At 42.2% G+C, this 14,445-nt stretch overlaps 1 protein-coding gene across 3 annotated transcripts in view; it reads right to left on the reverse strand.

Annotated features, from left to right (window-relative positions):
* Positions 1-14,445, reverse strand: part of LOC119436188 (zinc finger protein 341-like) — a 59,551-nt gene that overhangs the window by 37,140 nt on the left and 7,966 nt on the right. For all 3 annotated transcript variants that reach the window (XM_037702965.2, XM_037702964.2, XM_037702963.2), the window contains exons 3-5: positions 6,134-6,357; positions 4,359-4,574; positions 2,876-3,013 (exon numbers count right to left, since the gene is read on the reverse strand). In XM_037702965.2, the coding sequence (XP_037558893.1) occupies positions 2,876-3,013; positions 4,359-4,574; positions 6,134-6,357 (578 nt within the window). The remainder of the gene's footprint in view (positions 1-2,875; positions 3,014-4,358; positions 4,575-6,133; positions 6,358-14,445) is intronic.

Raw genomic sequence — 14,445 nt, forward strand, 5'->3', positions numbered from 1 at the left:
ACGTGACTAGAAAGTAGAGGAAGCGTAAAGAAGAAAGAAGGGTTCATACACGTGGCTACGGTAGCGTGGCTGAGACGTCGGCACATACACTCATGTTCCGGCGCAACGTAGAATCGGCGACCTTGCTATTTGAGAGAGGGTGAAATTTCCGCCGCGTTTTTTTTTTTCCCCGTTCGCGCGCGACATTGAGGAATCTCCCCTAAGCTTTTACTTTATGGCGGTGCCGCAGCAATGCCGGTCGGAGGCACCGCCGCGTGAATTATGTCGAATTAACGAGATTCGACTGTAAATTGAATGCAAACGTTCTAGCCGCATTCCTCGACTGTCGCATATGTGTGGCGGCTCGGTGCACATGTTTTGCATATGTGCGCGCCTTGAAAATTGTTGCTTTGGTTATAGTGCGGTACCGCTTATAGTGCGGATATTCGCGACTCCCGCGACTTACGTTATAAGCGGTCTACACTGTATATCTTCGGCCACATGATAAAGGTATATCATATATCACCCCTGTCTTGCAGGTAGTTTACTTCTTCTGGTGGTTGATTGTGGACTGCTTAATTTTTTGGCCATTGTTGACTCGCGCACACATTGAATATGCCTTGTTTGGTGCTGAACATACAACCGTGACGCCTTCCTTTCCGGCTATCTTCTTTAGCTTATGGGTTGGGCCATGTATATAAGGCACAACAGCGACCTTCTTCCTTTTCTGTTGATTCTTTTCTTCTTCTTGAGGCTTGCTGTTCAGGAGTTTCATCTTCTTTAGCAACCCTTTGTTGACAGCTGTAAGAGGGCCTTTCAGATAGCCAGCGTTGTTGAGGCTGGTTACCTGGTGCATGAAACTTTCTTCCATGAGGTGATGACACGACTTCTTTAGGGCGGCTTGTAGAACTGTGGTCACGATGGCTCGTTTTACATTCTTAGAATGGTCAGAATCGTATGGCAGGAACCCGTTGCAAGAGCAGGTCTCGTACTTCCAGCATGTGTGCTGCGTTTCGAAGGTGATGGCCCCCCAAATCAAGAAACCTAATTTTTTTTCTTTCTGGCATTTCATTGGTGAAGTTTAAATCTGGACATGCTTCAAGGAAAGTATTCAGGACACCTTTCCTGCACTTGGTTAACTGTGGTTCATCTGCTGTTTTGCATAACACGAGGAAATCATCCACATAGCAAAATATTGTTAGAACGTGGTTGTCTTTTAAAGCATCCTCAATTCTTCTACCAACTGCTGCGAGGAACAGGTCACACAAGTACGGTGTGACTCGTGAGCCGATGCACACTCCACTTCTTTGAATGTAGTCGCACCGTACTTGTGTGACCTGTTCCACGCAGCAGTTGGTAGAAAAATTGAGGATGCTTTAAAAGAGAACCATGTTCTAACAATATTTCGCTATGTGGATGATTTCCTTGTGTTATGCAAAACAGAAGCCACTCGGCGGTGGCAATGCCTCCGCTCGCCACTTTGCTTCAAGCGGGTCAAGCTCTTCGTGCGCTTCGAGTAATGCGGCTTAAAATGCATGCGTTTGGGTCGGGACAGGAAATAACGTTTTAATAAAGCGATTTTTCAAGTAAAGTGATTTTGTTATAACGAGGGATTACTGTACACTAGACTTCCGCTGATTCAATATTTTCATTAATTTGATCCTGACCAATGATTTCAGCCAGCACCCACACATTTCTATGAGGCAAACGTTTCATTATATTGATCTTGAAATTGGCCCTTGCTCGATAATTCGAATTTGACTGGTCAACACACATATGCCTGATGACCCCAATGAGGACCCTACTTGGAACCCTAATGGCAGCAGCAACTCTCTTGGCAGTGCTAGGGAAACAGTGAATGCATAGAAAACATGTTTGTGATAGGAGTTTAGACTATGTCTAAATTGTGCGGCAGAATGTGCGTGACAGTTGTGGTGTGCGATGGACGAGGAAGAGGAAGAGCTGGTGCCTGGTGCTGAAGGGGCAGCCATGTCAGCAGCCTGAGCTGTCTGGTCTGGGCTTTCGTCCCGAACGAGCCGAGCAGCCCCTCTACCCAAGGCCGGTGTTCATGGGTGAGCTGGGAGAGAAGCCCGGGATGTCCCTGTGCCTGGACTGAGCCTGTGCCCGGTCTAAGCTGTGCCTGGCTCTGACACTTGGTGCCTCACAAGTTGCGCTGTCCATCTACCCTAGGCCGATGTTCCTGGGTGAGCTGGGAAAACAGGTCTGGCTGTCCCTGTGCCTGATCCAACCTGCTCCACTGCTGTGAGACCATATGACGCTGGCGTGTTCCGGTGCAGCCGTGGTGGGCATACGTCCCGACCAGCTGCCACACGAGTGGTTCGTCGTGTGCCGGGCCTCCGCCCCGGCTTCCATCCCCTGCGTTACTCGCTGCTAGATTCATCACTGCGACTCTTCGTGCCATGAGTGTGTGATACTGACACGTGATTTGACGTCATCCTACAGTGACGCAGTATACGCAACAGACAACTAGGAAGTGAATTGTGTGCGTTATCGCGTACGTCGTCCTAGTCCCGACCCCGTGTCACTAAAGCCTCTCTGTGTTCATTGTGCCATCTTTGTGTGTTTGACGCCTGGGCCCACAACATCATCATCACAATGTTATATCTCGGCCCGAAAATACCCGATTTATGCTCTGCCTTTGGCAGCTCTTGAAGTGGAAATGGAAGTAAACTGTAATGGGTATAACAAAGAAAGAAAGAAGGTCAGCTACTTATTTTCCTTTCAGCAGTCAGGTGTCAAATTCAGAGTAAATGTGAGCATAGACAACAGCCAAAACTAGAAGCCATGTTATAGCTAGCTCTACTTTTTGCCATGTTGTATGCTAAATTCACATATGATACTAGCTGTGATAAGATTAACACTGTTTTCAACTTACACCAGCAGTCATCTTCTCTACAGCCACAAGGTCTTGAGTGAGTCCTGTAGTAGTCGCGGCACTCAACGGCTGAGTGTAAACTGAGAGAGAGGAAACTGGACTGGTATTTGCCTCGGCCTGGTCACCTTCCAAAGTTGCCTGCGAAGAGAATCTGTTAAAATGCCTGCCCCACCTGTGACACTGAGAATGAAAGATCATATGTGCAACAATAACTTGTTTTTAAACGCTCAAGAGCGCCTCAAGGACAGGAAATGTGCACTGATTTTAAAGCATGGTTTCAAATATAGCATGAGATACTTCTAAGCTGCTAACTTCTCAAAAAGAACTTGCATTATATTTCCACAAACTGATAAGACATATGAGGTATCATAGACTGTGACTTGAAATGACAAAGGAACATAATTTGTGTTAATTTTAAGAAAAGAAAGGACTGGGAATTTTCCATGCATAAACTAATCAGATACGTTCGTCAAACGTGGTGCCACACAATGTTTGGCAGGAAGCAAAATGGCAACTTCAAACCCAAACCTTTGATGCTTACAAGATAGCAAAATTAAATGCCCTACTTTGGTTTAGTTACAGAGCTTAGAGAGCGCTGACCTTTTACTACTATATATTACCAAGCATTTTGTCTTGTTTTGTGTTAACATACAAGACCTCTGCCATTCCCTTTCAAAACAGCAACTGTAGAAAGCCATTTCAAGTGGCCATGAACTATAACTGGTTCTTCGGTGTAAAGTGAATAAGAAAAAAAGAAGAAAAGAAAATGAAATAGGCATGCCAAATTTGTAATTGAGAATACAGTTTTAACCGAGAGGGTCGTGAAAGCAAATGTACCAGAGAGCGGAGATGGTGATCCGACACGCCGCTGCAAGCATACTTGCATACATGCTACAAGCATACGTGCTGTGATGCAAGAAACCTGACAAGGTCTAGGTCACGTTTCCGCGTGCCACCCAAGCAACTGTTGCCTTATTTCTCTCTGATGCAAGAAACCTTGTCATTTTTCTTCACTATGCGTTGGAGCTCTGTACCGTCATAATGTTGCAAATAAAGACTCATTCTATTTGTGCGAGAATATAAAATATCTTGATTCCTGCATAGTCACATCAGCATATAGCATTGTACCCTTGCTAAAAAGAGTGCATCTCTAAAACTTTTGTTATTTTGTATTTTGGATGCAACTGCATCATTGTAGAGCAGAATGTGCAGTCATAGAATGCATTGTCATTGTCAGCATAATTAGTGAACCAGACTCCCGCTCCCTCCCAATGAGGGTAAGCTTTACGCAAAAAATTATCCATGCAAAAAAGCCAATATATGCTGATCTAGACAAAGCTTTCCACTGAAGAAAAAAAAAAGGAAGTTTTTGTTGAAAATAAAACCTGGAAAAAAAATCCACCGAATATTGTGACAATAAAAATAAAAAATACTGAATCCTAACTAACTACGGATGGTATGTTGCATAACTAAGCTAACCCACCTGTGACACAGTGACAACGGCAGAGCAAGTGGCATCTTCTGACAGGTCTGATGACAGCAGCACATCCTGTCCCATGGGGTCCTCGCCACTGTTGGCAGCTTGCTCTTCAAGGGCAATCTGGGAGGCTCCTTCCAATGAGCTTGAAAGTGTCAGAAGATCTGCCTCACTCAAGATGACACGCGCATTTCGTGGAAGGGATTGCCGCACTGCTGTCAGCTGCAACACACAAAGTTCATGTAACAAATGTTTTCCAGATGTTCTAGCAAAAGCAAGTAAAATGCTTCTATTTAAAGGACCACTACACCATGTTTTATCAAATGCTTCGTTCTTAGCTGAAATTGCCAGGGCACTGCACAAGATATGCTCTGCTGCAAGAATTTTACGAGAATATATAGTAATAGCCAAGCTTGAGGCATCTGAAAATTTTGCTTTAAAGGGGTACTGACAAAAATTATGTGTCCCGCATTTCCTGCTTTATCAGATAGCTGTTAATCCCGTAACTATAACGTCATGCCAGAATTCCTTGAACATGCAAACAATCATCAATTACATCCTCTTTCAAGGTGGCCATATCAAAATGCGTGTCATATGGTGTACAACTTTTTCGCGCAGGTTTTGTTTATAAGTAATCTCTGTGCGCCAGGAAAATCAGAGGTAATGGTCACAAACCGCTAACACATGCACCATTCAGCCTGTTCCAGTGGTCGCAAGCCACACAATGACTCTGTCTCGCCGAAAGCTGGACACACGCTGCATAGACCATTCCCTTCCACTCTGCGCTTTTCTGCATTCCACACGTGATAATAAGCTTGGCTCGCTGATGTCGCTTCTGTTGGAATGTGCAGCACCCTTCGTCCTTCTCACCTTCTCTCCCGTATGAAGCTTCCACCAAGGCAATTACAATGAGCTTTCGACTACTGCACAAACTTGCGCATCAGTGATACCCACGTGACCCCTACATCTCCCAATTTTCGTGATGTACAGAAGCTGCTCTTGTAAACAAACCATACGGCAAGAAATCTGGCAAGTTTTTGAATTTGTCAGATTAAAAGATCTTATAATTCATGATTTGTTGCACATTCCAGGAATTGGGGAGTCATACCATGATTACGAGTAGGTGGCTATCTAAAAAAGCAAAAAAGAAGCAAGACAAATATTTTGTGTCAATTCTCCTTTAAGCTTTTCCCCATGCCGTGTCATTATCAGGAGGGGGGAAGGGCGGGCGATTCTTTAGATTCAAGTAAATTTGGTAACACTGCTGCTGAATATTACAATTTAAGCAAGATGATAAGATAGTTGCACTTTGTAATAATTTACCACATTTTTCTTTTCACATGCCACACACAGTTCTGCGCACCTTAGGCAGCTTTAATTCTGCCTACAGTGATATACAGTAAACCGCCAAAATAGCCAATAGATCACCACATGCAACATGCATATGTTGTAGATTCCCACAAATAAGCCGCTGACATTTTCTTCTACTTTCCTTAATTTTATATCCAATTTGGACATAAGCACAAATTGGTATGTCTCCCTGCAATTAAAGCACTTTAATTTCCCTATGCCTTCCTTTCTTACAAAATCTGTTGGCCCCTTTTGGACTTACTCGCCCCCTCTTCTCCTATTTTTTTTTTTTCATGCATACCATAAACACATAGACTTGCAATACCTTACAAAAGAATGCCACACACATGTTGGCTTGAAATCTGCGAACATGCTAGTCACAAGGTTCATACACCATGCCTCAACATTAGTTGAATGCTGAAAGTGCCCACCGTTTCAGAAGCAGCCGCCAACCGGTCAACGGTGCCCATGGTGGCTGAGGTGCTATCTGGGGGCCGATGCCACAGGCTAGTTGGCAGCTTGCCTGCGCACGGCTCCTTCTTGTGCGCAAAGTAGGCAGCAAGCATGGTGAACTTCCTTTTGCACTTGCCACACTGGAATGTGTCTTCTTCTCCTTCTTCTTCGCTCTCTTCATCAGCAGTCGGAACCACTTCCACTGTAGACAAGCAAGCACCAGACACTATTCCTTTTGCTTCCTGTCAGACTCTCACAACATTTACGCAATGCAGAAATGATTCACACAAAGAATTATACAGATGTAACGCACATTGTAACTTATGTGAAGTGAAGCTTTAGTGAAGTGGATAATGAAATGACAAATTTGCCCTTTTCATTCCTGCGTTTTTGGCATAAAGGAAACTGGCATGCGTGTGCTCTGGCGTAATGTGACAAATCTTATATAGGCTTTTATTTCTTCGTTTTTTATTTATTCTAAATGTACCGGCCACTTCTTGGCCAGTCTCTCATTGTGGGTATGTGCCATAATATTGAAATCATCATCATCATCATAATCAACATGCGGACACGCTTCTTGGCCGATCCCCCACTGTGGGTATGTGCATAGTATGTAAATCATAATCATCATCAACATGCGGACACACTTCCTGGCCAGTCCTCCGTTTTGGGCATGCGCCATAGTATGGGAATCATAATTATCAACATACAGCAATCATCTTAAATAGATATGTACCATCTGTTTATTGGACAATCACTTGTTCTAGGCATGTGCCATAGTATGAAAATCATCATCATAATCAACACGCGGACACGCTTCTTGGCCGATCCCCCACTGTGGGTATGTGCATAGTATGTAAATCATAATCATCATCAACATGCGGACACACTTCCTGGCCAGTCCTCCGTTTTGGGCATGCGCCATAGTATGGGAATCATAATTATCAACATACAGCAATCATCTTAAATAGATATGTACCATCTGTTTATTGGACAATCACTTGTTCTAGGCATGTGCCATAGTATGAAAATCATCATCATAATCAACACGCGGACACACTTCTTGGCCGATCCCCCACTGTGGGTATGTGCATAGTATGTAAATCATAATCATCATCAACATGCGGACACACTTCCTGGCCAGTCCTCCGTTTTGGGCATGCGCCATAGTATGGGAATCATAATTATCAACATACAGCAATCATCTTAAATAGATATGTACCATCTGTTTATTGGACAATCACTTGTTCTAGGCATGTGCCATAGTATGAAAATCATCATCATAATCAACACGCGGACACGCTTCTTGGCCGATCCCCCACTGTGGGTATGTGCATAGTATGTAAATCATAATCATCATCAACATGCGGACACACTTCCTGGCCAGTCCTCCGTTTTGGGCATGCGCCATAGTATGGGAATCATAATTATCAACATACAGCAATCATCTCAAATAGATATGTACCATCTGTTTATTGGACAATCACTTGTTCTAGGCATGTGCCATAGTATGAAAATCATCATCATAATCAACACGCGGACACGCTTCTTGGCCGATCCCCCACTGTGGGTATGTGCATAGTATGTAAATCATAATCATCATCAACATGCGGACATACTTCCTGGCCAGTCCTCCGTTTTGGGCATGCGCCATAGTATGGGAATCATAATTATCAACATACAGCAATCATCTCAAATAGATATGTACCATCTGTTTATTGGACAATCACTTGTTCTAGGCATGTGCCATAGTATGAAAATCATCATCATAATCAACACGCGGACACGCTTCTTGGCCGATCCCCCACTGTGGGTATGTGCATAGTATGTAAATCATAATCATCATCAACATGCGGACATACTTCCTGGCCAGTCCTCCGTTTTGGGCATGCGCCATAGTATGGGAATCATAATTATCAACATACAGCAATCATCTCAAATAGATATGTACCATCTGTTTATTGGACAATCACTTGTTCTAGGCATGTGCCATAGTATGAAAATCATCATCATAATCAACATGCGCACACGCTTCTTGGCCGATCCCCCACTGTGGGTATGTGCATAGTATGTAAATCAATCCTGATCAACACGCAGCGATGATCTCAATGAGCTAGTTAGCATTGGCAAGATGTATCGCCTGCTTCTTGGCCAATCACACATTATGGGTATGTATAAGGGTCGTTTGATAAGTGTGGTAAAAAGCAATAAAGATACCATGTTTGCAGAAAACAACATTTTATTTTTCAACATAGTTCCCTTCCAGCTCCACACACTTCTTCCAGCCGTGCTTCAATTTTTTTATCCCCTCAGAAAGAAAAGATGGCTCGAGGCCCTTGAAGTAGTCATTTACCACTGAGATAACCTCTTCATCTGAAGAAAATTTCTTTCCACCCAGCCAATTCTTCAGGTTTGGAAAGAGGAAAAAAGTCGCATGGGGCCAAATCCGGAGAATAGGGTGGATGAGGCACAACCTCGAAGCCTAACTCGTGCAATTTGGCCATTGCAACAAGCGATCTGTAGGGCGGAGCACTTTCTTGGTGAAAGAGGAGTTTTTTCCGTGCTAACCCAGGTCGTTTGGTACGCAATTCTTTTTTCAGTTGATCTAGGAGTGTTGCATAATATGGTCCTGTTATCGTTTTGCTATTTTGTAAGTAGTCGACAAATATTATTCCTCGTGAATCCCAAAAGATAGTCACCATCACCTTTCCGGCTGAACAAACACTCTTTGCCTTTTTTGGAGCCCCTTCATCAGGCCCAGTCTATTGCTTTGACTGCTGTTTAGACTCTGGAGTGTAATGATTTATCCACGTCTTGTCAACTGTCACAAATTGACGCCAAAAGTCCTGTGGCTTGCGGTCAAGCATCGATAAACACTGCTTCGAGATGTCAGCCCTCATGCGCCTTTGGTTGATCGTCAGCAGTCGCAGCACCCAACGTGCACAGACCTTCTTCATCTGCAATTTCTCATGAAGAATATTGTGAACTCTCTCTGCTGAGATGCCTACAATTTCAGCTATCTCGCGTACCTTCACTCGGCGGTCTCCCATGACAATTCCATGAATTTTCAATACCATTTCTGGCGTAGTGACCTCCACTGGACGCACAGGACGTGCTTCATCTTGCATCAAAGTTTGGCCACGTTTTAATTCATTTATCCAGTAGCAAATGGTCTTCAGTGATGGTGCAGAGTCTCCATGAACTTCGCTCAACTCGGCTTTAATTTGGGAAGCCGTCCAGTGTTTTAAATAAAAATGTTTGACCACTGCTCGAAATTCACCTTTTTCCATTTTGGCGGGAATCGCCACACAGCTCAGTGCCAATGGCTGTCAGAAGCTAACTGTTGGCATCAGCGTAAACAAGTTCTGCCATCATATGAAGGGTGCTTCTCGGGTGCCACCTAGAAGAAAACAGAATTGTAGCGCCATCTCTTGCATTTTTTCCATACTTATCAAATGACCCTCGTATGTACCATAGCATGGAAATTATCATCCTAATTAGGGTTTAGCCTTTTCAGTTTAAACTGAAAGAAACCGATAAGAGTCTGGCGAATTTATTTTTTCAAATTCGGTTTTAACCGAAAAAGGTCAGTTTCTTTAACCGTCGGGTGCATGAGTAGCTGAGTTAATCAAATTTTGCCAACCATTCTCGTGGACCCATCGAGACACCAGCGGGTGGGTCTCCCGTCTCCATCAAGGAACCTCCTCACCACAAGCATCTTGAAGCAACAGTAGTGTAATCAGGCTTTTTTCAAGAAGGAAAGTGGGAAGGCGCATCGTTGTTCTTGTTGTGATTTATTTAGCTGGCAGTGCCACCTGTTCTCTAAACTTAGGGTGATAAACAGAAAAGAGAGGGTGTATATTACCAAAGAAAACCTGGGCAAACAAGTGTGCGTATTATAATCGAATTACGTAAACGTGACTTGATTAGAAGTGAAATGTACAGTTGCTGTGTGGACTCAATATCTCACTCATTTGTACTTGTGTATGCATGTTTATTCATCAAACTGGAATAGAAATGAATAAACATGCCATTTTTTATGCCTGTCATTTTACATATTTTATTTTAGCAGCAATGCTAAAACCAGAATACATATTCACAGGGAAAAAAATGTTTATATATATATATATATATATATATATATATATCACCGATAAAAACTGAAAATAAGCATTTGAAAACCAAAAAAGAAGGCATGCCAAATTTAAGAAAAAATAAAAACTGAACGTAATAACAATCAACACATGGTGGCCATCTGAAAGGGCTAGTTGGTGTTGGCATGAGAGAACTGTATTTGGAGTTGTGGACTAATGTTTAGAGCATCGGGCTGCTGTGCTAGGGGACAGGGGTTTGAAACCCGACCCTGGGCGCATTTGATTTTTGATTTTTAAGCGAATCGAACCTACTTGGCGAGAACCTGACCAGTGACTGACCGACCCAGGCGAAACCATGGAATGGCATGCGAAGAAAGCTTTGCTTTAAAACGAGGGAGAAAAAAAAAACAAGCAAAGCCCCTCAAGCAATCCATGACGTTATATGAATACAACCATAAGCGTCTCTAGAACTAAGCCTAGTAATGAAAGCCTATAGCAGATTGTCAAAGAACTCAACATTCTCAACTCGTACAGCTTTCTTCTGGATCTGGCATTTATTAGTTTATCATATGAGAACTTACCCACTGAATGTGGCTTTTCCAATCAAGGTACGGTTTTTTTTATCCTCTTAACATCGCACAGTGTACCCCTCCTGAACAGATTACTGCAAAGGATTTCTCGTGTGCCTGAGACAAAAGTTTATTACACTATCTTGACCTTTGCCACAGTCAATTCCACGAAGAAATTATGGAACAAATTTCAAAAAATTTGTAATTACTGTCCAGATAATTTTATTGATAACACAAGTAAAAAAAATTTGGAGGAAGCTTAAGCTTCGCCTTTAAGAGTGGAATGCGACAGCATTCAAAGATCCTTGGCTGCTTATTAGGCTTCCCGGCAACTGCAGCTTTTTTGTCCAACTTCGCCTCCGGCGTGGCTGCCGAGGAGGCAAGCGCCATCTGGATGGTATTTTTGCAAGAAAGAAACCACGGCGCGGTGCTGTATTAATTGTAGAAATGCTGGAAAAGGGGTTTGTGTATGAGTATCCGTGCAAGAGAATTATGTTTTCTCGTATATTCAAATTACAATCCGACACTATCACGTCTGTAGGCTGTGGTTACGTCGTACTTTACAACTTTTGTGACGCATTTTACTTTGAGAAATTTGATTAGTTCACCAGCGCCTCTGCGCCACGTGGAGGTCCTAAGTGGTCGAGGTGGTTCAGGACGATTTTCTTGGCCACGGATGCCGCACGTCGACACCGGATTTTCTGCAACACGGGTCGCGTTAAATACTTTCTACCCTGCCCCCTGGTTTAGGTGAGGCATCCTATGCTAAAAAGAAAAAGCAAGCATGTAAAACAAGGATATGTTTCAGAACACCGCTCTTGGCACACAAAGAATCTTTAGCCAAGCAGTAAATAGTGTTAAACAGCAGTATTTTCAAATCCCATTGTTTAACTTTATGCAGAATTTGCTAGAAATGTTTGGAACATTTTAGGTAAAAAGAAAAAGTAACTGAGTAAGACAATACATGATGGTGCACTCCTTGTAAACATGCAAAACATTGCTATTCATTTTAAGACCAACTTTCGCAACATTTTTTTTTTTTTTTCATTTTCAGTGCAAATGAAAGTGTATCACTGCATTCATCACATTTTCCTAAAACAATAGTTTCCTTGTCAGGTGTGCTTTTCTATGCCATTTAATCTGAAGATAAAGCTGTCTCGTAGCCCTAATAATATTTATTTGTCGCTGTGCAGAGATATCTTGACAATGCCGTGCGACAATTTAATGAGAGATATCATCATTGTCACATGGCATAAATAATGTAACCTTCCCTCAGACTGGTGAACAGACCTCATCACACATGAGCTCAAAAAGGGCGATAACACACTTCTAGTTACCATCCCACATAGCTAACATTCACCATGCTGTAAAATTTTTAAGGATATAACAGTTACATAACTAAAGTCCTTGATGAGAAAAGCATGCTCACCAGCTTCCAGCATGGCTTCTGGAAAGAGCTACTCCACTCTTACACAATAAACCTCAGTTGTTAATAGTTTTGCTAACATCTTGGAAGAGCAATGTCACATTGATATTATTTCTTATATTTTAGCAAGGCTTTTAATCTCCTTTATCATGCAAAGTTCACCTTTAAGTTCTTTTAATCAGATTTGTGCTTACCTAATAAAACTGCAGCCAATTTTTGTTTCTAAAACTGATTTTTGAATAAACTCCCTGTTACCTCCAACATTCCCCAGGAGCTTTCCCAGGAGCCTGGCGCTCCTACTTAACAAGAGCGGTGTAAAGCTCAGTGACTCAAGTTCCTCTTTTTGCTAAAAAGTAATAAGCCATGAGCACTGTCATCTGCATGAAACCATTGAAAATGCAAATCACGATGCACCACCATGCTTATTCTTATTCCATACAGCACAAGGGCTAATATTTACAAGTAATCTTTCTTTCCTTGAACAATAGCAGAATCAAACCCTTGAATTCTTAACAGGGACACCATTAGACTGATTCATTCTTGATGTGTTGCTGTGTTACTGACACTGGATGTCATAGTTTGTCTTGTATTGCTTCAGTGTGCTAAAATTAAAAAAATTTTTATTTATTTTTATTTTGCCCTCATGCATGGTTCAATGAGGCCTAAAGTATTAACTAAATAAAAGAATAATTCGCTAGAAACTTGCTCTGGCAGCAAACTGGCAGATTCCTTTTTTCCAACTTAGACTGACCCTTAAAGAGGCCCTATGACAATTTTACACATGCCAAGTTCTGCATTACAAAGCGTTATTTGTGTTACTGCAAGGTGAATGCAAAATGAATTACTAAAATTGATGTAGCCCACATGAAGTAAATCACCTTACACATTCAAAATAAAAGCAGGCGACAGAAAGAGACATACCCTTTCGCATTTCACTCGCCCAGCGACAACCCATACTGGTACCAATCAAAATGTGGCTTACATACCACAATACCGAAAGCTGTCTTCCCATTATGGCCTTCCCACCACAAGCCACAGCCATGCTATTTGACAGCATCATTACCATGGTTACAATAACCATGCGCCTCCACAACATGAAAGGTTCATCGTACTTCAAAGCTGTTCGTCACGTTTAGTACGGGTAAAGTTCAATTCTCAGTACGAATCAACTGCAAGTGCAAACAATGAGACGCGCAATCAAACGCAATTCCAAATCTCGCTGGGTATGGTGGCGCCATCTAGTTAAGGCATCTGCAAATGCACGCTCTCATGCACAGTAAATTTTATAGCCATTGGATGTTTGTAAAAAATATATGGAACAAACTGTACACAGTGTTCACATGTACATGCTACATGTAAATGCTTACATTTGTATTACATTTCGAGTGTAGAGCGTTGGACGGTGCACCTAATGTCATTTGCAGAAGAAATTAATTCTTATTGCACAAATGTGTGTCCTCTTTGTAGCTTTAAAAAACATAAAACACGTCTTTATTTTTAATGTTGTCATTGTATGTACAGCATAAACATGTACAATATATTCATGCCCAACCAATAAAAACAAATGGCATAACTGACGTGCCTTTGCCTTACATCGTCTGCCAAAAAGTTCAGTTGGCACGGAAACTGATTTCAGGAGCAAATTATATAAAATGTTCTGATTTTGGCGCTTTCACTGGAGTAATTGTCAAGTCCTATGGTAACCAAACATAGAATAAAAACAAGATGCATAGTTTGGGGTTCAGGATCCCTTTACCAATTTCTTTTAGGCTGTTTTGAACAGACAAGTTTTCATCTACAAGAGCTGTGCTGAAGACCATTTGCTTCAGGGGCGCAATATCGGAAACTGTAGTTGATGCACACTCAGTCTGTGCTTAGTGACAAGGTAGATTAAAATGAAAATCTTCTTTGAGGTTACCATTGCTTTTGCTTTAACAGCCAATGACGAAGAACTTGGCATAAAATTTACTGTTCTAATACTATGCACAGAAAGAATAAGGGAGGAGGGGAGAGAGGGTATGTGAATAAGGGTGAAGGTATTGTGATGTTCCATCTTACGAGGAGGGGAGAGGAGGGAATCACGTTGTGGCACGCTGCACCGGACATTTTTCTTATTTCTTGTTTAACTGCACTGTACAGGGATTCACTAGTGCCATGTCTATTATTTAATTCTGCACTAAGTACCATTTTATAACATATAT

The sequence above is a fragment of the Dermacentor silvarum genome, chromosome 1, assembly GCF_013339745.2.
Source record: "Dermacentor silvarum isolate Dsil-2018 chromosome 1, BIME_Dsil_1.4, whole genome shotgun sequence".
NCBI lineage: Eukaryota > Metazoa > Arthropoda > Arachnida > Ixodida > Ixodidae > Dermacentor > Dermacentor silvarum.